This window comes from Patagioenas fasciata, chromosome 10, assembly GCF_037038585.1.
Source record: "Patagioenas fasciata isolate bPatFas1 chromosome 10, bPatFas1.hap1, whole genome shotgun sequence".
NCBI lineage: Eukaryota > Metazoa > Chordata > Aves > Columbiformes > Columbidae > Patagioenas > Patagioenas fasciata.
This window is the reverse complement of record NC_092529.1, coordinates 12,113,947-12,139,409: the sequence shown is the minus strand read 5'-3', so window position 1 is coordinate 12,139,409 and position 25,463 is coordinate 12,113,947. Positions and strand designations below refer to the sequence as shown.

The 25,463-nt window shown below is 38.1% G+C and overlaps 2 protein-coding genes across 3 annotated transcripts; both read left to right on the top strand.

The window, feature by feature from the left end:
• The first annotated feature begins 9,632 nt into the window (after positions 1–9,632).
• On the top strand, positions 9,633–11,952 carry SELENOK (selenoprotein K). The gene is made up of 4 exons (XM_065845780.2): positions 9,633–9,724; positions 10,238–10,328; positions 11,096–11,176; positions 11,856–11,952. The coding sequence occupies exons 1-4, from the start codon at positions 9,706–9,708 to the stop codon at positions 11,950–11,952; spliced, it is 288 nt and encodes a 95-aa protein (XP_065701852.1). The 5' UTR covers positions 9,633–9,705.
• Positions 11,953–14,638: 2,686 nt separating this feature from the next.
• On the top strand, positions 14,639–23,408 carry ACTR8 (actin related protein 8). Of its 2 annotated transcripts, XM_065845957.2 has the most exons (13): positions 14,640–14,817; positions 14,966–15,136; positions 15,984–16,094; positions 16,334–16,438; positions 17,076–17,249; positions 17,806–17,899; positions 18,904–19,036; positions 19,344–19,497; positions 20,051–20,146; positions 20,792–20,932; positions 21,315–21,579; positions 21,901–22,064; positions 22,727–23,408. In XM_065845957.2, exons 1-13 carry the CDS (start codon positions 14,695–14,697, stop codon positions 22,868–22,870), a joined length of 1,875 nt encoding a protein of 624 aa, XP_065702029.1. In that variant the 5' UTR covers positions 14,640–14,694; the 3' UTR covers positions 22,871–23,408. The 2 variants fall into 2 exon arrangements, with proteins under 2 accessions (XP_071669267.1, XP_065702029.1); XM_071813166.1 differs by lacking the exon at positions 15,984–16,094 and having other exon boundaries at positions 14,639–14,817.
• The last annotated feature ends 2,055 nt before the right edge of the window (positions 23,409–25,463 follow it).

Sequence of the window (25,463 nt, the reverse complement as noted above, 5' to 3'; positions counted from 1 at the left end):
ACCCCACAAACCACACCTTAAAAAAAGACATAAGAAATCTCATTTTATGTTGAATTACTGAGATGATTATGGATCCTCTCAATATCATTAATACAAATTCTCTAGGACAAAAATCATTCTATAGAATTAAATTTCTTTTGTTCACACAGTTAATATCTATTGAGTCTTTTCCAGTGTACCAGCTGCACAGAGGGAAAATTTACGTGATGGAATAGAGAGAACTGCAATCCCTGTTCTGTCCCTTTTAATTCTGGCTCTTCAAATGACATGAGGAACCCAGGTGGAAAGATGCGCTCTGCATGTCTGGCCACGTGGCAGAGAGGAAAATGTAATTGATTATTCTTATTAAGGAAGCTGGTTTTGCTAGAAGCATCAAGTTTATTCAGTTACATCCTTAACATGAAATATGCAGTGTAGTTAAATATTCTATTTTCTACATAGCTTGGGCTGACTACAAGTATTTCAATTATAGCAATAATGAAACATGCAATATTAACTTAATTAGAAAATTAATGGAAAGAGAGGGAAGGATGCTGTGGTCAAAAGCTCAGATCTTTCAATGCTGACAATCCATACACTGTCACTACTTCTGTCTGTAAAAATGTTCAGAGTTGCCTCAGGACCATCAAAAAGGAAGAATGGCTACAAAAAGAGAGATATATTCCAATAATGGTTACAGAGACTGAAAGAAACAAGCTCTCTTCCAGTTTTTATTTTGCATCAGTTTAATAATAAATTACTGTTCTGTGCTTAATCAGTCTTTGCAGAAACATTACTTTGTGGGTACCCAAATAGTGGACATATTCAGACACTGGATACATTATCATTGTAGTACTTGCAAATGTATCTGAAACTGCTGAAGCTGCAGGTCAAGAAAGATAAGGAACCATGCAAGAAATTGACCCAATGAAAGAGACCCTCAGATTTTATATTGTTGGTAAGAAAACACTCAGAAGAGACCTCTACGTTTGTGTCCCCAAAGGACACATGTTTTTCATTAGTACATTAGGAATCTGCTATTGGCTATGCAGATTGGGCAACTTACTATCAAATTATGCAATTTCCAGCCAAAAGTATAGCTTGCATAAGCTACTATTAAATTTTAATTTTTAAAAAATGTATTACTGTAGTCTGGACTCATCTGAAAACAGCTTTAGAAAATAAGCCTCAGGGGAGAAAAAAAAGGCAACATCAACATGTGATGCTGTCAAGCAACAAAACATATCTGAAATTTAAAGACAACAGTGTCACTTTTCTATGCATGGAAAGCAGCTAACACAAAGTAACAGAAGGAACTTTAAGAAGCTATTAGTGAAGTTTCTGTCTTTTCAGAACTGCCGTAATTGACACAAGAAAGCAACCAGACAAAACCCAGCTCACTGGTTCCAGAACTTCAATTCTGCCTCTTGGCACTAAACAAGTAAAGTCCGATGGGACCAGTCACATTGCAGCAGAAGAGCAAGTGATGGCCAAAACTACTCCCTCTATTGATTTATTTTTAATTTTTTTTTATCTTGCTCTCAGGAGCATGTTTTGAACAGCTTCAAGAGGAGAATCTGTAAACAAGCACTTCTAAAGTCTATTAGCCTAATAAAGCATTGTAATCTACTGTGAGTTCAATTATTTGGAAGCTTCCCTGATACCATTTTAGTTGTCGTTTATCTGATTGGGACTACAGTGATTTATGTACCTGGCTAACAGCCTGGAAGAAAATCTTGTAACATAAAGGATGGAGAAGATTCTGTGAATGACTTTTTTTTAAATTGAGAAACTGGCAGAATAGAGAAGCAAAATGTTCAGGGTAGAAGTTATAAGCCCAGAGGAACCAATTCTCCTTAGCATTTCTCTTTCCTTCTTATTAATGACTTAAAGTTATGAAAAGTTTAAAGGGTGCAGAAAGGATCTTCAAGTTAAGGAAATACAGAACATCTTTACCAGCTGTCTCCTGCTTACCTTGCCACCACATACCTGGAGACTTTCTGCACAGCAAACAAAAGCAGCTGTCCCAAGCCCAGCATCCTTATCCTTCTTGTTCTCTGGCCAAATATGAACAGCCAAATACTGCTCTCTTCTCCTGTGTTACCTATCAGGGAACGTGTGTGGCGTGTTGGGTCAATAGTAAAGGCCCACAGAGTCATGGTGTAGGTGGGGAACATTCAGTAGCACCTTCTCCATGAGTCACACCCACCTAAAGCATTATACAAATGATATCCAGCATCACTTAGAGAACTTCAACAGATAATGTAGCCTTGCTCCTTTGGCAGCATTTATAGTTCAATTGAGGCATATGCTTAATAAGAAAGCTATCCATGGGACCTTCTTGTTTAAAATGCTTGCATTTTCACACTGGTGCCTGACATCACTCTCACAATTATCTTGAACTGATGCTTCCTGGTTCTCAGCAAGACCACGTCACACAACAGCACCATGCAGTACATTATTATATCACCTTAGAGTCAAGGTAGACAAACGCTGCTGAGACAGCATGTGGAAACTCCTGCTAATGATGAAAAAAACCCTGAAACTGTAACACAGAATGAGAGAACCAAATATTCCAGAAGCCTCATGACTGCTTCTAATATCCATCACAAAGGCTGCAGAGCTGCAGCAGTGAGGTGAGCAGGAGGCAGCAATGAAGACTGGAAGGTCTCCGGAAGGAATTCCAGGCATCAAATGCTTTGCTATAGCTCTTTCCTGTACCTGATGTCTAACACTTCAAAAAAAAAAAGAAAAAAATATGAGAGATACCATCTGAGATAAATATGTGAATAATCTACTTCATTCCAACACATCAGCTTAATTTCTACTGCTTGGAGACCCAGACATGATCACTTATACCCCTGACATTTTTAAAAGCATAAATTAGAACTATTTTCTTAGTCAAAAGCAGCCTGTTTCTTTTGATTCTCACTGATTTGTTTGTTTTTTTTTTTTTGTCCCAGGGCAACAAAAATGAAGGAATCCAAAAACTAAGAAAAAAAAAAAAAGTCTCTCTTTAAACTCACCCCTACTTCTTCCAAAAAGAAATTTAGTTTTGACAGTAGACTAGAATGTGCAAATCCTACTATAAAAGCATAAAATCTAAAATGCTTGATTTCCAAAGCCTTTTTAAAGAAAACTAGTCTTATAATGAAGGTTTGGGTGGTTTTTTCTTTTTGTTTGAAGCACAATCTCCTTCTGCATAAAAGCATTTCTGTCAAGACAGCATGAAGAGCTTCCTGATAATTGTTATCACCGACTAATTTTCATTGACATCAAATGTTTTTGTTATCAAGGAAAATGCAAAACATTTGTGCTGCTTAATCCGTTAAATTTCAAGCCTCTTACTATTTATCTTTTCAGATACTCAGGTACTACTACATATCTGGTTTCATTACCCAGCCTGACTTGCTTTCTTTTTCTTTGCCATTGAAGCTCAGCTTCATGCAGACTGGATTACTGGAGAATCTTAATTTTTACCATAGTTATTGGTGAATGAAATTAGCACTTTACAGGCTATTTTTTTTTTTACTTCTTTGAGCATGAAACACATGACAATTCAATTGCAATTAATTGTCAGCATAAAGACTACTGGGGATTCTTCTCAATGTCCTGAACTTGTTCCTTCTGAGATAAAAACTACATATTTAGGCCAGGCAGAAATGGGAATATTTTTTAGGTCATGACAACATGAATGTGGAGAACTGAAAGCATGGTTTTGTCACCTAGTCTGATGGAGATGGGCAAAAATATTAAATAAGTTCATATGCAATTATTTCTCACTGGGGGCTAGCTCTGCTTCTGATAGCATTGAGCCGCTGTACATTATGTTCTAGATTATGAGGTATAATACAGCGGACTATCTTAAATGAGAAAAAAATGGAAAATGCAATAAATAGGATAATGAAGAATTTCAGATGTAGTTTACAGTCAGATTCTTTGGAATCATCTATCATGTGACAGACAGAAGCAAACATGATGAGCACATGAAAGCTAAACTGGGGGTGAGGTATATGTTCCCCAATCAGATATTACATAAAACTGCGTTGATTAACTCTACTATAAAAAGTCTCACATGTGCCTAAATTGATTTTATATGGTAACTCAAAACCATTTTTGTAACCCATGAGACACTGTAAAGCACGGTGTACCAACCTCCTGCAAAACGTGGAATTTCTCTGGGGGGTGTGTTGTCACAGATTACTTCTATAACTTGTAAGGGATTTTTCCTACCAGAAGACCATTGTTTTAAATACATCGTTCAGAGGAGGCTACCTGGTTTTGCTATAAATCTTTTGTCATGGCTGTAGGTTCCCTTTTATGTTCAGTAAAACTGAGAATGGTAATGTTGCATATAGAAAAAGACCAAAATCAGGAACAATAATAATGGAGTAAGAATGCTGCAACCTCGATGCCATATGCTTTTAAAATCTCTACAGAACCATTATGTCAGCACCCACTCCAGGCTTCATAGCATCCACATCTTCCCTAATACCCTCTAAAAAAAAAAATAATAACTACATGCTTTTTAAATATCTGCACTCGTTGCACCCATTTAAAGGTTTCTCAATTGTGTTAACATATTCCATTAAAGTGATAAGTAAAATAACTTTCCAGAAGACAAAAACTGATATTAATATTCCAACATAACCATAAGAGCTCTTCAGAACAATGTGTCAATTATCACATCACTGTTTTATTCACCAAGCATATTATGGAATTGCCTTCATCCACCTACTTCTGACAAGTACCTTAACTGCTATTTTTATCTTGGCTCTGAAGTCTGAAACAGTTAACAAAAGTTCAGCAACTAAAGGTGTAGATCAAGTGTCAGAGACGCCTCTAGCAACAGAGCCTTGTTTAATTTGTCACCTTACTCGCATTGCCATTTCTAATGCGGTAACGGACATTCTCAAAATTCATGTTAATCTTGTCCTATACAATTTCCATTGACAAATCTGCATTGCTGGCTGTTATGCTGCAAAGAGGGAAAAAACAAGGTTTCAAGTGCTGAAATCTGGTGTGATTCCAGGACCGCATATCCACATTACATCTTTACCAGCAGCGAAGTCCATGTCAGCTGCCAGGCCTCAGTGCGTACAGCATATGAACAGAGAGCTACTAACGCTGCGCCCACACCGCAGGAGTGAGCCGGCTGCTGCGCAGCCTCAGCCCTGGGTCATCAGGAGGGAATCCACTCTGAGCACAACAGCAGTAGGTTCAAGTGCCTACTTCAAGACTCCAATCACAGATACAAAACTCCAAACACACAGTAAAGCAAATATGCATAAAGAAAAAACATTTTCTCCTCACTCAGTCATCAGTATAGATGCAACTCATGCATATCCAGGAGAAATAATAATCATATGTAAACATACTAGCATTTCTTCAACTTTACCCAAAACCCCACCAATATGAGATTTCTAACAAATTCCCAAAACAGTTTACATTTGTGTATTCAAAACTGATCCTTAATCCAGTAAGAATTTGCCACTTGTGCATGACAGAAGTGTCTGGTGGCACCGGACTGGGGATTTTTGTATAAAGGCAAATCCAAACACAACTTGCTAGAAACTTCCCAGCGTAATTAAACAAAGCAGGCAGTGTTATTTCACACTTACGCTGCCACCTGATGGATATTCAAAGTATCACCACCACTCAATAACCGTGCACGACACAGGTGTTTCTTCTCTCGGTCAGGTAGTTTCACCAGTTACTGAACATGCCTCTTTTCTGCCTGAACAGAAAATTTAGCACACTATTCACCTTGCCTGAAAGAATGTGGAAGTTTCTTTCTAGACTTTCATATAATTTTTGAAGACCAACAATTTCATTCTACTGAGGGCTGAAGCCTTTGTTATTAAGAAGAATATGTAACATTTACAGGCAGTTATGGCTTTCTGTATATAAGGATACGCTGTTACCTAAACAAATAAAAAAGCACAAGACAGTCCTTTGGCATTCCTCCATATATTTGTTTCAAACTGTTAACTGTAGTTATTGTAGTCATCTTGCATGTTTGTTATTCACATATCAACAAATGTTATTTAAAAAACACAAACAAACACACACAAACAAAACAACTAGCAGACAAATTCTGTTCCTAGAGCATCTAGTTCCTGTTCCATTTAAGAGGAAAAATAGTTCACAGTATTATGTGCTTATTTTCTTGACCTGATTTTATGTTGTGATCACAGCTGCTGATTTTGCAAAATGTATCTTCTACTTGAAATCTGCACAAGATACCTTTAACTGAAACCCCACAGTACCCGAGTATATCTTTGTCTGGGGCACCGAAGAATATAAAAAAAAAATTAGGTCTTCAAGCAATTACGCAGAACTGAAGCTTACTTAAACAGGTAAGTTCTTTTTAAAATTCTGACATTAAATCAACATAACTTAGTTCCACAAACAGCAAATTTTTATTTTTCTTATAAAAGCTGTTAAAAAATAGACTACTGTGAAATACACTCTGAATCTTATGTTTATGTTGCAATGAACATTCTACATTTGTATTCTGGAGTTTAAAAGATATCTCGCTCTAATACATACAGTATTAATTGTGTGTGCATAAAACAAATACTACATGACAATCAGCTCTTCTATGAATAATTCAAGTCCAAATTAAGGTTGGAATGTTTCCATTTAAATTATGTGATGGTGCAACATGATAATCACTATGTGAAAAAACTACAGGTTGGGAGAAAAAAAAAAGCCTCTTCTATTTCTACTCTTCAAATACAGTCAATAGTTTGCAAATCCTCTTCATGGCAGGGTCAAGTTTCCCTCTTTTAGCTTTTAATTAAAAATTATTTTCTCTTGAAAAGTTTACAATCATATTAAAAACACAGCATAAATTTGAGAAAGTACAAGTGCTGTTCATGTTGTATCACCACTTTTCTATGCACATAATTTTCTAATTCTCTTGCACCACAACTAAAAGGTTATCCCTTAATATATAAAACCCATGGTTTTGCTACTTTTGAGTGAAAAATAGAAAAAATTACTAAAGCACAGTAATATGTTGCTCAGACACCAGTACTTAGGTTATGAACTACAAATACACAATTCACAAGGAATCAAACTATACAAATCTACATTTGGAATGGAGTTTAAAAAAACAAACCACCTAAAACCAGAAGGTATCCCATTGAGAGTTCAGATTGCATTAAAAAGCTGAAAATCCCATTTATCATTGCTCATTTTCAGTTACTTAGAGCACTTACATATACTCTACACTACTCTTCATGGCATTGTACTTTGCCTGCCATCAAATTATTGCATCTCCCCAGTTTCCAAATAGCATCTATATTAACTTTTACCTCTTATGCACCAGTGACTGCCCAGCTCCGTGCCTCATGGTTCTCATCCTCAGAAGGGCAACACAGCTGTTCTGTATTTCTGTTGCTGACTTTCAAAACACCTTCTTCTACTGGTTTTCATTAAGCACAGGTGCAGAGCTGCTGTGGTCCTCTGAACTTCCCAGCATCAGGCATGCAGAGTGAAACCAAAGGTGCAGGTCACTGAGGGATTCCAATTAGCACTACCTAGAGATACCCACCCTGTCCTTTGTGAAGGAGCAGCTGCTTGGAGAGGCACATTACCAGAAATGAGCTCCCACCAGAGCTTATATCCACACTTGCTGTCCCAACTGTACCATAAACTGCTGTCCTGGTTTCTGTCTGAAGTACAGCAAAAAGTTCGAACCGTGATGTTTGGTTTTATACAAGCAAGAGTCAGCTTCTTTGTGTTTTCAATATATCATGAAATTTACAATGTCTCCTTTATCTCTGCTTAGCGCCATTATCTTCCCACTGCCATCCTTCCTCTTTTTGTTTTCTTCCTGGTAAATGTTGTATCTACAACTTCTGCAATAGCTCTTGAAACACGAGATAATTTGCTGTTTTGTCTCAAAGCCTAGTAGAAAGAAAACAAAGCATGTTTATTAAAATCATCTAAAAACAGGACTATATCATTTTCATGTTAGCATACTAATACAAAGGCATACATTTGTCATCTCCTTTCCTTGAGTAGTTATTTTCCTATTATTTGAAAATTTGTTTTATCTGTTTCCACTTTCCATATAAACTCAGCACTTATGTATCACCTAACACACAGTATCAGATCTGCTATGCATTCCATAAATTAAAACCACACCAATACATCTTTCTTTCAGTTTATTGTTCCATTGACCTGGTTTCACTGGCAATCTAAAAACAATGTTCAAATGACTTACTGGCTGAATCTCTTCTATACCGATGCAGGCTTTATTTTGCAATCTGTAAACTGAAACTGATCTGACTACACTTGACTATTGTTTGAGAAAATCATCATAAGTATACCTAATTAAGAAAATAGATGTTGTCCCTGAATAATTTTAACATACTGCCCGCATTTATGCCCATTATGCACTGCTTAGCACCCACTGTTTTCTAAACACGTTTGAATTTCCCTGTTTATTGAATGGTAGATGACCTAGCTCTTATATTAATTATAAATATTTACTTTAAATACCATGTTACAGATACACATCTTTAACAATTGCTTTCAGTTGTTTATTTCTGAAACACTGAACATTTATAAACACCTGTCAGTTACAAATAATTTCTTTAGTATGGTACAACTACATTGTCAGAGACATATTACGTTACAGTTTTAACTTCAAACACTCTTGTGTTAAGAGATTTAGCAAAAGGTTTTATCTCATTGTTACTAGGAAAAGACAGGGTTTGCAAAGACAGTATTAAAATTCTTTTATATTCATTTTTGTTACTGCTGCTTCCCAGCAGAATTACACATCACTTCTCTACTAGTTTACTTTTGAAAAAAGAGAGAAGCCATTATATTAAATTTGCCTACATAGCTATAGTTAACTCCAACTTTACATGCATGGATTCTCCATAAAAAATGCCAGCCACTATTTGTGGGGCAAAGCTTTCATAGAAACAAAATAAATTAAAACAAATGCTCCGCTTTGAGCTGAGCATTCTCATCTACAACGGGGAATATACGTAGCTACATACCTATCGTTACATAAAGGAATAAAATTTTCCTTTGGAGAAGTTTTAAATAAATATCTACATTTGTCGTATTTCTAACATTACTACAGTGAGATATCACTTTTAATGTTCCATTAGAGAAAACCACAAGGATGGACGAGGCTTTCTTCCAACAACTTGGGAAAACCAAGGCAGAGGTAAGGAACAAAAAAGGCAGTTTTAGAGAAAAAACAGCAGCAATTATCTATGGAAGACTACTAAGAATGTTAAATTTTTATGAAAGCTACCTTGGCATACTACTGACTAGGGTTTTTGTTCCCTGTTACTGTTGGCAAAACCATGCGCTATCAGGGACGGCACGGAAGCTCCGGCACGGCGTTACACGGCGGGGGAACGACTGAAATAAACACATTTGGGAGTGAACCAGAACCGCCCGCTCTGAGGGAGGAGATGCTGCACCTGAACGCCGCCCGTCCCTGAGCGAGGCTCCTGAGAGGAACGCCTCGTTAGGAGTGGCTGCACACCGCCACGATTGCTATGGCAACGGGAGCAAGAAAACAAACACAAGCACCGCCCCAGCGTCACAGCCGCCGCTGTCCCCTCTGCCCACTGGCCCAGCGACACGGCGCTGCCGCTGGCCGGCCCGTCTGCGCATGCGCCTCCCGCCCGCGCACGCGCAGCGGGGCGGGGCGGTGGGCAGGTGACGGGGCAGCGCGCGGCCGCCGCCATGGTGTACATCTCCAACGGTGAGAGGCGGCGGGGAACGGGCCGGCGGCCGGGCAGCGAGCGGGGGCGGCCGGGGGGTCATGGGGAATGCGCCGAGCGGAGCGGAGCCTCCGCGCCGCCCCGAGCGAGCTGCGCGCATCGCGCACCGCAGCTGTCACTGTCACGTCAGCCCCGCCGGCCGGATCGGAGCCTCGCGCGCTGCCGGGCGGGTGTTAAGGACTTGGAAAAAGCCGCAGCGTGTTCTGCAAACATCGGGAGCGGAGCCGCTTAACCGCATGTCGGGAAGCGGAGACCGCCCTGGTGGGTTTTTAGGTGACGTGGACACAGTGTACGCTGGCTGGGGGTGATGCGATTGTTTCGAGTACTCAGACAACACCCCGTAGGGAATGGCACCTGCTACCCTTGCCCATGAAGAGCAGTTTTCTCCATCCTGTTTGCAAATTCTGGAGTCAGCAGATACATTTTTGTGTGATATACTGTGCAGTGTCACATACTGAACATCACTGGATGTTTTGCATCTTAATCCGTTACAGGACAAGTGTTGGACAGCCGGAGTCGGGCTCCTTGGCGTTTGTCAGTTATCACAGATTTCTTCTGGTCAATAGCAGATTTTGTGGTTCTTTTGTAAGTAGAAATTAATTCTTTTGATGAGCTTTATTTTACGTTTATCATAGGAGCTACTCTGTGCTATCAGTAGCACAATTACAATATTAGATTTACTCTTTACTATTACGTATCTACTGTCCCCAAAACATATGTGAATGCTTTACTATGACTGTGGCTTTGGTTATTAAGCACTATAATATATTTAATAAAAAGAGAAGTGTGTGAAAAGTGACACAAACTTACTGGCAACTCAAGTGAGTTTTCTTATTATAAGTTTCTCCCATTTTAATACTGCAAAAAGAAGCAGCATATACTTTTGTTAAACAGCTAGTTTCTATTAGCTGAGCAAATAATTAAGATGTTATTTGCAGAATTTCTACTGGTGACAATAGATTCTTGCTATGTAAAAATAATCACCCAGTGGTAACCGTAAACTTAGGGCCTCAGATTGAAGCTGGTTAAGAAACAAAAAATTATTTTGATGTAGTCAACATTATTCAGCTTCACTATATCAGTTACAGGTTTATACTTCATGCACTTCTTGCACTATATTTACCAGGAAAAAAAAAGATGATTTTGTAGTTTGAGCCCTACTGTAATTTGGAATTACTTCAAATTTTCTCTTACTATGTAGGAGAAAAATTGCCAAGATCTATTAAATAACAGTAACTTTGAAAAGATGAACACTACTTACTGTTTTTCAGGCCATTTCTTATCTTGCAGTCTAAAAACTCAGAATATTAGCTCTAACAATCAATTCACCTAACTCCTGATTTATTTTTTAGCTTCCAGAGCATAATTCACCCAGATTTGAGAAGAAGAGGCTACACATCTTCCTCCTATTCAGGATACAATGACAGGAGAGGGTATTTTTTCATATTCCTACTACTTATGGGTGTTTTTTCTATCTTTGCAAAATGTCACAAAGTATTTGCATGGCAGTTGTGATTTGCATTGAATCAGATCATGTTAGAAGACTAAAATGTTGTTTATCTGTGGTATTTTGTCAGAAACTCATAACAATACGATGCCTTGCGTAGCTGTAATAACACTATGGTCTAACACTCCCTGAAACAATATTCCAAACCTGCCTAATAGACAATATGAGTCTTTCTTGAAATTCTTTTGTTACACTTGCCTATACTCATCATATGATTTACATTAAATCAGTCATTTCGTGTATTAGATTACGTAGAGATAAAGCAAACCACTTTGTTAGATATCATTTCTGTACACACTGTAGTTACTTTCTTTGTTCTTAATGGTTTGCACAACTTTTTTTTAGGACTGTATAAAACACTGTTACCCATAGCTTTCTCTTTTGAGACAGGAGTAATTACAACAGTTTTGCAATACAGAATCTTGGTGAAAGTGGGGCTGGGGTTTGGTTGGGTTTTTTTTTCAGCTTTTCACATGAAACCCAAACAACTTTTCCAGCAGATCTAACTTCCTAATTACTATAATTTAGAGACAGTGTTATGATCTTTCAAGTTTAACAATCCAGTGCTGATTGAATAGATGTTGTGTTCCTTGCTCTCTTGTCAGGCCTCCAGCAAACCCTCGCCGAAGGATGGGGCGAATAAATCACTGGGATGGAGGCCCCAGTCCACCGCCAATGGCTGGAGGTGGATGAGGAAGGTAATTCCAAAGCTGCTCTATCCTGCTTTGAACTTTTTTTTTTTTTTTAATAACAATGATAATTGAAGCTTAAGGTAGAGTGGAGCGTTTTGTCTTCCTTTTGCAAAAGTTAACAAAACAGGAAGAGAATCAAAGTGGTTAAGATACTTTCAGTTAAAGTGGGGAAGAAAAAGATGATGTTAAAAGGTTTTGGCTAAGAAATGGTGAGCTTCTACTTTTAATTGCATAGAAGTTGATATACAAAGCATAGCACAGATTTTTGAACACAGCTGATTAAAAAAAAATATATACTTAAAACTTTTCATCTCTTTTGGCTGCTAATTTAAAGTCCTGTCCAGATCAGTAGTGACTAAAACTTTATTTGCATTTCTCATAATTATCATGTGACACGTGAGGATTGTTGTTTAAAGTACATACTTAGCAATATTAAAGAAGGAAAATTAATAAAGTTGTTAAAAGACTACTAGCAAAAATCTTTTTTCCTGTTACAGTGATATAGCTATGCAAATCTTCAGTTCCAGTATGGCATAAAAATCAGAATTGCTTGAAACAGGAGGCAAAAAAACCCATTTAAAACGCCTTTGACTTTAAATTTCTTACAGCTGCCTAAACTATAGTTCTGTTTTACTAACTAGCTTGGCTGGTGGGAGTTTCATCTAACATATGGTTTGGTTTACTTTGAGACTTTAGTAAACAGTCGTTTTTCATGAATCACCCCCAATTGTTACCATAATGAAACTTACAAGAAAAAAAAAAAAAGAATACACATGCAGGTGTGTAGTACCTGTAAATCTTGTAGGAAAAAGTTTGTATTCCAAAAAGCACATAAACCAGTGTTTCTGTTCCCTGGAAAAAGGACAAGATTTTGGTTTTGTTGTTTTTTTTTTTTCATTTGGATGCCTTCCCCCCTACCCCCCGCCTCCTTCTTTTTGACCTGACATGAGGCCAGCAGAGGCTGTAGGACTTTGGGTAATGGCAATGGGTAATCTGCTCAGGAAAAGAAGTTTGCAAGCCTTTAGCATGTCTCATTTAGCTAAATTAAAACAAATTTTATTTTAAATTTGTTACTTACATAATTTTATCTCACAGAGAAAGGCCTTATTGACTCTTCATGCACTGTCATTATTTAATTTTCTAGGTAAACGCTTGCTGAAAAGGCAGGCAAAGGCATACACATTTGCAAGATGAAAGGGAAGAAGAGTTCAGTGGTGGACCAAATGAGTATGAATGTTGTGAATGTGTATGTCAAACTGGAAACTGTTCTTCGCTACAAGCAGCTTAATGAAGTTGTACTGGGAACTCCTTCAAGGATCCAGTGTAACTGAACTGCAGTTTTATTAAATACATGTTTACTGTCTGAAGTCTTTGTATAGTTTCTGAACATTTTATTGTAGTTGCAAAGTAATAAGTAAATTATATTTGGCTTGTCACAAGGCTGACTTTCTCATTATTTTCAGAAAAAAAAATGTTTGCAGTACAGCAAGTCCTTTTCTGTTCAAATGAGGAAGAATACATATTTATATTACATACAGAAGGTCCCTCAACTAAAAACAGTGTTTCCTAATAGGTTTTGTATTCACTCGATTTTTGTGAGTACTAACATTCTGTACTTTGCTGTATTTTCATTGCATTACTGGTACTCTAAACACACTCTTAAAATACAACTTACAAATTACTTTGTTTTACAGTCCTTGCCTCTTACAAACTTGCTTCCTTAAAGCCCATAATGGGTTTTATAAGCCTGTTGTGGGCATTGTTTATAAAACATGCATGTTTTATAAGCACCTCTTGAAACAGCATTCTCCTCTACTGAAAACTTAGTCAATTGTATAAGCCGATTTGCTGTACGAAGTTTGGTAAGAGTTGCTTAGGCTTTGTTTATATTACAGGAACAAAAGGTAGCGTACAGAATGCTAACACAGAAAAGTTATTTTCTTTCAAGCAGTAGCTACCTTTTAAATAACTTACCCCATTTCCGTATAGGGGTTTCTTACTGTTCTTGGATTTTATCTTTTTTTTTTTTTTTCAGTTGGAGAGGGCTGTGTCTATTTGATAAAAGATTGGCTGCTAAGATCCAGACAATTACAAGGTGCCACCACAAGCTTTTTGCTTAAACCTCACTTAGTCTCTTTGGCATGACATTGTAATATCCAAGAGTGCCCCTTGGTTAATGTAAACATTACTAATTAGCTGGCTTTTGCCAGCTAGTTGTGGTGAAATCACCCCCTCCCGTGGCTCCCACTCCTGCTACGCATACTCAGCACAAAGTTACTCTCTTAATCTTGCTGTGTAACAGCAATCTTCTTCAAATCTGCTCAAACGTCACATTTTCAGATTTCACAAAGGAGCTTCCCACCTGCAGATCAGGTGTGTACACGTAAGTCACCGTTAGCTCTTCACAGTGTATCACACGTCAATCATCTCTACTATGATCTTTTCAGACGGTATTTTAAATTGGGATGCCCGTACTGCCCTGCTTCTAGCCCCACCAGCAGCACCAGCCCAGCTGATGGGGTTTGGCTGCCGCTGGCTTAGACCTCCCGCAGGGCCGCTGCTCCCCGCTCAGGGCAGAGGCCGGGGCCGCATCCCGGGACAAGGGCGAACCCCCGCCCGCCTCTCCCCGCGGACGGTACCTGCCTGAGAGGCGGCGCCGAGCGCGAACCCGCCCGCTTCCGCCCCGCACCGACGCCGGGCCCAGCCCTCGCAGGAGCGGCTTCCGCCCGGCGCCGCTCGCCCCGCGGGGAGCATGACCCAGGCGGAGAAGGGCGAGGCGGAGAACGGGAAGGACAAGGAGCGCGACCGGGAGCGCGAGCAGCGCGGCGGCAAGCGGCCCATCGTCCCCGCCGCCGTGCCGGAGTCCCTGCAGGAGGTGAGGCCCGGGAGGCGGTGAGAAACGAGGCCGGGCGAAGCTCCCTTCCTGCCGGCCGAGCGGCTGCGCTGGGGCGGGCTCGGCTTTTTAAAGGCCTGGGCGCGGGGAGGTGCCGGCCTGACCCCCGTGCGCCTTGTGGTGCTTTCAGCAAATCCAGAGCAACTTCATCGTGGTGATCCACCCCGGCTCCACCACTCTGCGGCTCGGCAGGGCCACGGACACGCTGCCCGTGGGCATCCCGCACGTTATCGCGCGGCGGCACAAGCAGCAGGGACAGGCGGCCTACAGGGACAGCTGGCTCCTCAGGGACGGGCTCAATGTAAGAACTTGCTAAGATCGGTGTTTTAACTACGTGTTTCTGTGTTTTTTAGCTGTGCAGTGCATATCGTCCCCTCATGCATTATGGTTTTTCAGAGAAGAATATTTTTTAAGGCAAACATTTTTTCACTTTTAATAGATGCCACCTTACTGAAGTCAGTATATTTCCAGCAGTCTGTGTTAGGGCTTTATTTCATTTGTTTGCAATGAACTAAATCTAATAAATTGATAGGCTGAGTGTTTGTATTCATTGATTTCTCTGCTCAGTGATCTGATACCACATGTAGTATTTATTTTTATAGAATGACAACTGTAGAACAACAACAGGACTGCTCCACTTATGAACGTGTTGGTTACAAGCTGGCTTATAACTTGGATAATGTAGCCAGTACTTTTAGTCTAACCTGCTCTACAGATACATGTCATGATCTTATTCATACTTTGAATCTGTACCAAAAAAATCATTAATCAAATTCATGTCTCTAATATTAAACTTCACCTTTAAATAACTGAGATATATTTAAACATTTTTGCTCCTGCTTAATATTTCTGTAGTTAAATAGATAATGTCCTGAGCTCATCACGCTGGAGATGAAGCCCAGCAGCCAGTTCAATCAGTTAAAAGATTCAAGTTGACTTAGACAAAAAGTTGTTGAGTACTGTAATAGAAAAAAGGGTTTCTTTAAAAATAAGTGTATGTTCATTGTACAATGTGCACACCTTCTGTCCTTTCTACAGTCTATCAACTACAGTAATGGTTTCATTAATAATATCTTGAGTATTACCAGCATCAAGACATGTAGTTAGAAAGTAAGTATTTACATTGCATATTTCTGGGTTTTGTTTAGAAACCTGAAAGTACTGAGCAGAGACAAAATGGCCTTAAAATGGTGGACCAAGCAATATGGTCCAAAAAGATGTCAAATGGCGCAAGGCGTATACCGGTGTCACCTGATCAGGTAACGCATTCTTAATATTTTATTAAATTGTTCATTCATATGGTCATTTGGTGTGATGCTATATTTTCATAAAGAAGAATATATATCCTTTATACAGCAAATACAAATAGTGCTATTGTGTGACCTAACTTTGAAGAGGAGATAAAATGGTTCTTCAAAGGATGGGGAGTTTAATTTTTCTTTCATACATAAAAAGTGACTGGTAAAATATTTATCAACAGTATTTGTTTTGATTTCAGGCCAGGTCATACAACAGACAGATGAGGCCAGCTATTTTAGATCACAGCTCTGGGGCCAAGTGGACAAACACATCAAATCATCCTGAATTTTTGGTAGGAGAAGAGGTAAGACATTTTCCTGATGAAATGAGGCTCAGTATTTTAATGTGGGTGTGTAATCAGCAGTTTACAGTATGTTAGAATGAATGGAAAGGCACATAAATTTAGTCAAGCAAAATATGAGAAACTTTACTATGGACTAACTGAATATTTATTATCATTTAGCAAGACCAGACAGTTTCCTGCATTTGCATTGCAAGTAACCTTGATCCCTTGCTACTATAAATCAGTGTTTCTGCAGGGACTAGGTGAGAGCTTTGCCCATGTGGTATAGTTCAGACAAGGCAAGAAATTGATAAAAGGATCAGTACATGGAATCACTGCTGAGTAATTAGGTATTCAAGAGCTTCAAAGAGTGTTTATTTTAGTTACTAATTTGAGATAATGGAAAAATATACAGTTATGGTGGATATCCATAGATATGAAAATTCAAACAATTTAAAGTATGTATTTAATGTCTTTTTTTTTTTTTTAATTTTAATGCTTTATAATCAAGCCCTGTTAAAAAGAAATCCACTGTATTGCTGTCACATTGGTCTGAGTGCTGCTGGATATCTTGTATCTGCTTTTGAAATATTTTTCTAGTATTTGTTACTAATCTTTTGGCAAAAACAATGCATAGAACATTGTCTCTTATTTTCAGGCACTGTATGTTAATCCACTAGATTCTTATAATATACATTGGCCTATTAGAAGAGGGCAGCTCAATCTCCACACAGGACCTGGGGGCTCCCTCACTGCAGTATTAGCAGACCTTGAAGTGATATGGTCACATGCAATACAAAAATATCTGGAAATACCACTGAAAGACTTAAAGGTGAGTTGTGAACACATTAATGTGGGCTGTATCCACTCTGTACATGTTACTATAAAAGAGAATAAACCTGCTGTTATTGCTAGCCTCTTACTGGTGTTTTTTTACAGAATAAATATTTTCTGCTGGTGAGCATGGTTCCCAAGAATTCATTTGGAATTTTTGCATGTCATTAAGGCAAAAATTGCTAATAGAACTTGTACTAAGAAGGGCTGGAAATCCCATTCTAGAAATTTCAGTCTTTGTCTGTTTGGGATTTTTTTTTTGTTGATTGAAAAGGAGACAACTGAGGAACTGGTGCCTAATACTTGCATAACTACTTCTCCTTGCCAAGTATGTGTCTTTCTTATATTTGATGTACATTTTAGTGACTTAGAAACTCTTAACTTGGTACTTACTTGAACTCATTTTTAAAATTATTAAAGCCCTTTCCCCTTCTCATAATTTTGCTTCTTTTGATAATTTGACTATTAAGCTTTCTTCCTTAGCATCAGGTATTCAAGAATGTAATAGAAACTTAGTTTAAGAGCTGGCTTTAATTTATTGTTCTTATCTTCAGTACTACAGATGCATTTTACTAATTCCAGACATCTATAATAAACAGCATGTGAAAGAACTGGTAAATATGATCCTAATGAAGATGGGCTTCTCAGGTAAAACCATACATATGCAAGAGCTTAATGATTAATAGTGGGACGATATATATATAGATTTTTTTTATTTTTTTTTTTTTAACCTCTGAGGCACATTTTTGCACATCAGTCCCAGTTTGAGTGGGACTAGCGCCTCTTATATTTTGCTATTCACATAACTCTTGTCTCTCTTAATGCGGTGAAATGGTTGGCTAGCATTGAACCAAGTTTCTTGGTTTGCTATTAGGCATTCCAACTGTGGGTGTCTCACTTCCACCGAGATAAAAGTAGCGAGTCTGATTTCTTAAGTATTTCTAAAATTCACAATGTCACCTCCAGAGTGTTAAGAGTCCTCAACTTCAGAACAGAAGTATATGATGTAAGATGCTGCTACTGTCTTCACAGGATGACATAATAGGAGGTTTCAGAATTGCTTACGTGCATACACTAAATATAGAAGAGCAATACAATTTTTTAAAAATAACCAAGTAATTGTTAGCTTGTTCTGCATATTTGAGACTGGAAAGCCCTCCTCAAGTTTAAGTATGGGCTTGTGGTAGAAATACAAAGGTACTCTCTTACAGAGTTAAAGGTGGATTGAAGTGAAAGCAGACAGTAAAACTGGACCTTGTTTTGTAACTATTTAAAGAACATATCTAAAATGCTAGTGGTAATGCCTTGATTTAAATTAGAAAAAATTAGGAAAATGTTTCATGTGTGTCTGATAACCAAGACCCTGCAATACTGGTTACAAAACCAGTCTGGAGGAAGTATCTTTAAACTCGCAAAAAATAAGGATATTTGGATAAAGGCACCCACCCCACTCTTAGCTTTTCTCAGGAGTTAGAGGGCCTACCCAACAACAACAAAAAAAATCTGTAAGCCCCCCCAACTCATCTTCACTAAATATTCAAACTTTCAGTTCAGAGTCAAGCTATTACTAAATTTTAGAAGACATGAAGATGTCCTTTAAATGTCAGCAACATGGCTAGGCATAAATTGGATATAATTTTTCTCTCCGGTAGGAATTATTGTACACCAGGAGTCTGTCTGTGCTACTTTTGGAAGTGGTTTAAGCAGCGCATGTATAGTAGATGTAGGAGACCAGAAGACAAGCATTTGCTGTGTAGAAGATGGTGTTTCCCATCGCAACACGAGGTATCTTTTAATATACAGAATTATTATAAGCATGTACTTAGTTGCTTACCAAAGACTTTAAAACCAAGAATTTTTCTTACAAAACCAGGATTTTTTTACTGTGCACTGCCTGACAGGGTCATCAGGTTACGGTATGAACCTAAAAGAATTCTGACATCTTTAAAAGAACAGAACTGATACTGTGTTCTGCAAATTATGTGGAGGTCATGATCACAGCACATCTAAAATCTTGCTTGCATTCCTGTATGTGCTACTGTAAAAGGCCAGTATTTCAGCAAATGAATATTTTTTTTCTTCTCTGCTTTAGGCTGTGTCTCGCATATGGAGGATCTGATGTGTCAAGGTGTTTTTATTGGCTTATGCAACGAGCAGGATTTCCATATAGAGACTGTCAGCTAACTAATAAGTTAGATTGCCTGCTGCTTCAGCACTTGAAGGAGACATTTTGTCACCTAGACCAGGTGAGAAGAGAAAATGGTATCTTCTCCAAGTTTCGTTTTTTTTTTTTTCTTTACAGAATGCTACTCTGGGGAACCCTTTTGTGAGTCTATACAATCACTTGTAAACAGAATAAAATGTAGTATTTTACTCAGTAGAATACTGGCAGAAGCTAGAGAGGCTTTACACTTGAAGAATTTGTAATTTCTTTTATTTTTCTCCTAGTTGAAAAAATCTCAGCTCCTGGAAAAGTAGGTGCTTTGTTCTTATTACTGAAAGAAGCTGATAGTAGATGCATATTTGCCATTTTTCAACTTCAGTTTTCTAAGATCTGCCAGCAGGTTTCTTCTTTCTGCACAAACCCTCCTTTTAGAGGCTTAGGCATGTAGAAAGCTGTTTTGGCAGATTGTGCTACAAGGAAAAGACTTTAAAAAGTGTTTAAGAATAGGTAAATGAAATTCACAGTCTGAAGAGTTTTGTTACTTTTTGTTGCATCCCACAGTTTAAATAGATTATGCAGCTTTATAGAGAGATACGAAAGATACAATTATTTTTTTATATTGTTTCTGACCTTAGGATATTTCTGGATTGCAAGACCATGAGTTCCAGATTCGTCATCCGGATTCTCCAGCTTTATTGTACCAGTTCCGATTAGGAGATGAAAAATTACAGGTGTGCTGGTTGGTTGGTTGGTTTTTTTAATTACAAGAATTCTATTCAGCATTCAGACTCTGGGCCTTGTTTTGTGTCAGTCCAGTGCTACTACACCCACATGATTTATAGATTGTTCCTACCATGTGCTTGTTGATAGATGTAAAATTAATTCCTATATGTATGAATGGGCCTAATGCAGCACCAGTGGATGCACAAGACTTCCTAACTAGCGTCACCCAGAATGATTGTAGCTTCTGCTAAATACGATGATATTTTTATCCTTCAAGTGCAAGGAATGAATGCTAATTTTGCAAGTTTTTCACCTCACCATTGGATTTTCCAATTTAGTAACAAACTGCATTTGAATACTTACTTACCATACAATGCCAGAATCTGTAAAGAAACCTGTATATGTGTACAATTGTATGATTTTTGGTTTTTTAATTAAACAAAGCTGAAGATACTTTAGCCTTTTACAAAACTACTTGAACAAAATGCATATTTAATTTTCACTTGGGAGAAAAATAGAACAAGCTTTTATTTTGGTTTTTTTTTTTTTTTAACAGCAAAAAAAACCCAAACCAAAACAAATAAACAAAAAAAAACACCAAACAAAACACTAACCCTATGTAGTAAAGCCATGTCAAATCTCTCATTGTTCAGGCTCCAATGGCTCTGTTTTATCCAGCAACTTTTGGAATTGTTGGACAAAAAATGACAACTTTGCAACACAGGTCACAAGGTGACCCTGAGGATCCTCACGATGAACATTATCTGCTAGCCACACAAAGTAAGCAGGAGCAGGTGTGTGAATGCTCATTTTATTTTTAATTATTATTTAATTGGGGAATAAAATCAGGACTCATTAGCTCATCTCAGAAACCAAAGCTCGTTATCTGGGTCAGAAGTATTAAAAATAAATTTAGAGTAAGGAATTATGGATGTCTAGACAAGTCCTTAATTATAACTATTTTCAGAATCTAAGAGGGCTTCATATTAATGGCATTGATACACCTGATGGAGTTCAAAATAAACCCCTTACTTTGAAAGTGAGGATTAAAAGGAAATAATACAATGTCTAACCTTTCTGTACAAAAACGTGATGAGAAGTACAGTGGTGTTCAGTTAAGTCTTTGTAAGATCTCTCTGCATTTTTCATAGTACAACTTGTTTTCTCTTTTTTAAGTCTGCAAAAGCTACAGCTGATAGAAAATCTGTGTCGAAGCCTGGTACATTTGAGGGAGACTTGAGAGGCCAAGCCTCAGACATTTCAGAGAGGATCTATCCACAAGAAGTGGAACTGGGATCTGCCCAGACTGATTGTATGATATCTGGAAACGATTCCGAGGAGCCTCTGACTGCACACATGTCCAGGAAAACAGCTGTTTCTCAGTTTGAAGGCAAAGCCTTAGGCCTTGACAAAGCCATTCTCCACAGTATTGACTGCTGCGGTAAGAATTACGTTTGTACAATTCTGTAAAATATGCATGTCAGTCAGTGGGGATTTATGGTGACTCCTGTATTTTACCAAAGTAATGTGTATGTTCCTAACTTTCCGTAATCTCTAGAGTAGCTACTGTGTTCCTTATATTTACATCTTTGTTGAGGTTTCTTGAGACAGAAGTTTTGAATCTCCAGGGAACAGAAAAATAATTTTAAAAGCAAACACGGGTTTCTGTGTGGTTTGACTTGCACTAAATTATTTGCAATGCAAATACAGGCTGTATTAACCTTAAAAAATAGATATCTCTCTATATATCAATTCATTCCAGCATCTGATGATACAAAAAAGAAGATGTACAGCTCCATCTTAGTAGTGGGAGGAGGCCTTATGTTTCATAAAGCTCAAGAGTTTCTTCAGCACCGAATCCTCAACAAAATGCCACCTTCTTTTAGAAGAGTCGTTGAAAATGTTGAAGTCATCACAAGACCTAAGGTATACTGGTAGCTGATAGCTAAATGATTAATAAACTATGATTGGTTGAAATCTTCAAAAGATTTATATATATATGTATGTATATCTCTCCTTTGAAAACCAAAGATCAGTTGTGTATCTGAGGAGATCTAGGAGAGCTTTCAGCTCATACCACAGCACTCTCTGTATAGGCAGGATGTTAGAAGTATAGCAAGAGTGTTACTAGTATTGATCACTGAAGTGTTTATTAGCTAAAGGCCATATTCTTAAATAAATGGTTAGTAGTGGCCCATGAAGTTCATCTGTCTGTTCAGCAAGAAATTGTATTAGGTTTTTTTTATTATTATTAAGGTAAAATAAGGTATGACATTAAAAGAGCAATTTTCATTTGGCATTAATCAGACAAAATTTGTAAAATCAAAACTTCAGTGTTTTTCAGAGCCTCCATTGCTGAGGGCAGGATTTCCATGACATGCCTAGAAGGCACCTTTAAAAAAACAACACCTTAAATATTCTTGCCATGTTTTTATCTCACTATTTTTTCCTGAATAATTTGGAAAAAAAACTTTCCCTCACCCCTGAGATTTTAAGTGGTGAATACTGTTGGAAAAATTAGGATACAATTTTTGAGAACTATGCAAATTAATACAAGTGGTTGTGTACAATCTGTGTTTTGAATTTAGGATATGGATCCTCGCTTAATTGCATGGAAAGGAGGTGCAGTTTTAGCCTGTCTGGATACAACTCAGGAGCTGTGGATATATCAGCGAGAATGGCAGCGGTTTGGTGTCAGAATGTTACGAGAGAGAGCTGCATTTGTATGGTAATGGCTGTGTTTACAGTGGAAGATGATTGAGTACTCCTTTCTCCAAATGTTCCCATGTTCCAGTACAGATGTATTGATCTTCTGCTGGTAGATATTTTTGTATTTTATTAAAACTAACTTCAACTGAGAGTTTTCCAAATGTTGTAAAAGTCTTCAGCATTGCTATACTTCAGCTTTTGAATTGCATGCATGGAATTCTGTATACAGAGTATCACAGTCATCTCCAAAATCACTACATTTATATTAAATACATTATGTTTATTAAAATTAAGCAGTGCGGGAATTTGAGCTATAAAATATTGATGTGGCAGATGATAAGCCAAGATTCATTCCAGATACATGTACACAGAAGCAGTAGCTGAAGTGTGCAAGTTGTGGATTTAATGCATTATTCTGATTCATGCCCTAATGTTACCAGAGGATGAAATTGTTACGTCAGCAATCATCATGGAAAAAGTGAAATGGAGAATCTGAACAGCAGTTGCTGTTGGTACTTTGCTTATATAATAAATTATATTATTCAGTGGAAAACTTAAGAATTTGAAAGTGGAGTATTTTTTCTTGCCTGTTATCATCAAAACCTCTTGCTAGCTTTTCATTATTCACGGTAGTTATCCATTCTTTTTCCTATTTAGTTCCTCTTTAATTAAATATGTCCCAGTAGCCACAGTGTCCTACTGTTCTTTCAGCTATTGATACTTTTGTCCTCAGTTTTGTAAGACTAGACCTCAATTTCCAGACACAATTTCTGTTTCTTGCCCTGTACCTCATTGCATGAAACAAAATGTCTCTGCAGAAGTTCCTTCATAAGACAATATTTTGGACAGAAGTTCAGAGCACTTGGTAAACTGTCTTGTGAGCTCACGTCACTTAAAGAAACAACCATACATTTTGTACAGAGGACCAGTTTGTCATGTCACTGCAGAAGAGCTTAACTGCAAGAGTGAACTTGTTCTCCGTGTTACTTTGATTTCTCATGCTTTTACAAGAAACATCGCATACTTCAGTGGTAGGGTTTGAACGAGGAAAATCACCCTATCTGGTGCTGCTTTTGGAGCAGCAAGCCATTGTATGGGACCCTTTTCAGCAATTCTTGTTTTCTCCCAGATGTCTAGAATAACATCAGTCTGGCAGCCCTCGTGCAGGAGTTCAGCAAAAGAAAGGACAGTGAGGAAAACACGCGTATGGATATGTACTTAAATAGTTGTAGCTGCACCTGATGGAAGAATCGCCCCCTAAATGAATTGTTTTAACAAAAGAGGCATCATATGCTCTCTTAAAATGTCTGTTTCCAGAAATAATGTAAGCAAAACCTGAACGACATACTAAATTTGTGTTGAAGGGTTGACTCCATGCTCTTTTCCTAGAAAAAATTAGATAGCTTTTTATAGAACTAAGAAAAGCAAAAAGTGACCTAAAATTAGAATTTAGAGCCCAGATTCCCATCTTCATGAAGAAGTAGATCCAACTTAGACAACTTATCTGTACTTCATCTCTCCAAGAATGTTGAAAATAATTTCACGAAACTGTGTTCAGTGGCTAGAACAGTTTAAAGTCTGCTACGCCGAGAGAGCAGCCTCGCATTGCAGGCTGATGAGCAGAGGGTAGCAGAGGGACGCTAATTTTAGTCATCCTGCAAAACTAATACTATAAAAAAAAGTGCTAAGTGAACAAAACCAGCAAAATTCTCACATGACCCCAGTTGATGTTTGCTAAAGAGGAAAGGACAAACCAGAAATAAGCGAAGAACACAACTATTTAAAAATACTCTTTCATTACCAACTACAGTTTGTCTTTGAAACTTTTCTGTACAATTGCATGGAATACACTGAAAACATTCAACATGTCCACAGGCTATAAGATAGATACCATTACATCCCCTGCACTCCACAAATAACACCTACCATACCTTTTGTGAGAATATCAGGAAGACACTTTCCTCCCTAGACTCCAAACATTTTTTTCCCAGGTTGTATTTAGCTTTGACATCCACTGCTTTTGTTTCTAACATAAAGGTTTGACACCCAAAAGCTTGGTTGCTTTTCCTCAGCATAGTATTTTGCCTACAAGCCCTGTTGTGTCCATTGATCCCAATGGCTACTGTCTTGTGTATTTATGACTGCAGCCAGGTCACTGACAAACCAGAAACTTTACTGAACATATATTTGCTCCTTAGAGGCACCAGCAGCATTCACTGCAATGATACGCCCAGGGCCTAAAAGTCAGTTAATATATTGGTCAACCCTGGAGAAATATTTCTACTAATTCGGTAGAATGTAGGTTTATACAAACCAATCTGTTCTGAACAATTATGTATCTTCAACATTGACAGTTAAACCGAAAGGCAGTAGGATACTTTTTAATTGCTAATGGCACATTCGGCACAGAAGATTAAATGTTTTATGATCAGGTCAACGACACATCAAAACATCAAACGGCTGCTCGGGCCGGTTTCGAAACAGCAGAAGCTCGCTCGAACACATCTCCCACGGAGGCCAAAGAGTGCATTCCTGTGGAAAGTTCCACTCGCTGTCCTGGCCAGCCTCCCCACGGCCCTCTGCCCCTGCAAGACCACTCTGAGCGTGGAGTCCCGT

What these genes read in the sequence shown, in the direction of transcription:
- ACTR8 (XM_065845957.2), top strand. Translation starts at nt 14,695, where the DNA reads ATGACCCAGGCGGAGAAGGGCGAGGCGGAGAACGGGAAGGACAAGGAG. An exon ending in TGCCGGAGTCCCTGCAGGAG is followed by an intron (nt 14,818 to 14,965) that starts GTGAGGCCCGGG and finishes TGGTGCTTTCAG; the next exon opens with CAAATCCAGAGCAACTTCAT. An exon ending in TCCTCAGGGACGGGCTCAAT is followed by an intron (nt 15,137 to 15,983) that starts GTAAGAACTTGC and finishes GGTTTTGTTTAG; the next exon opens with AAACCTGAAAGTACTGAGCA.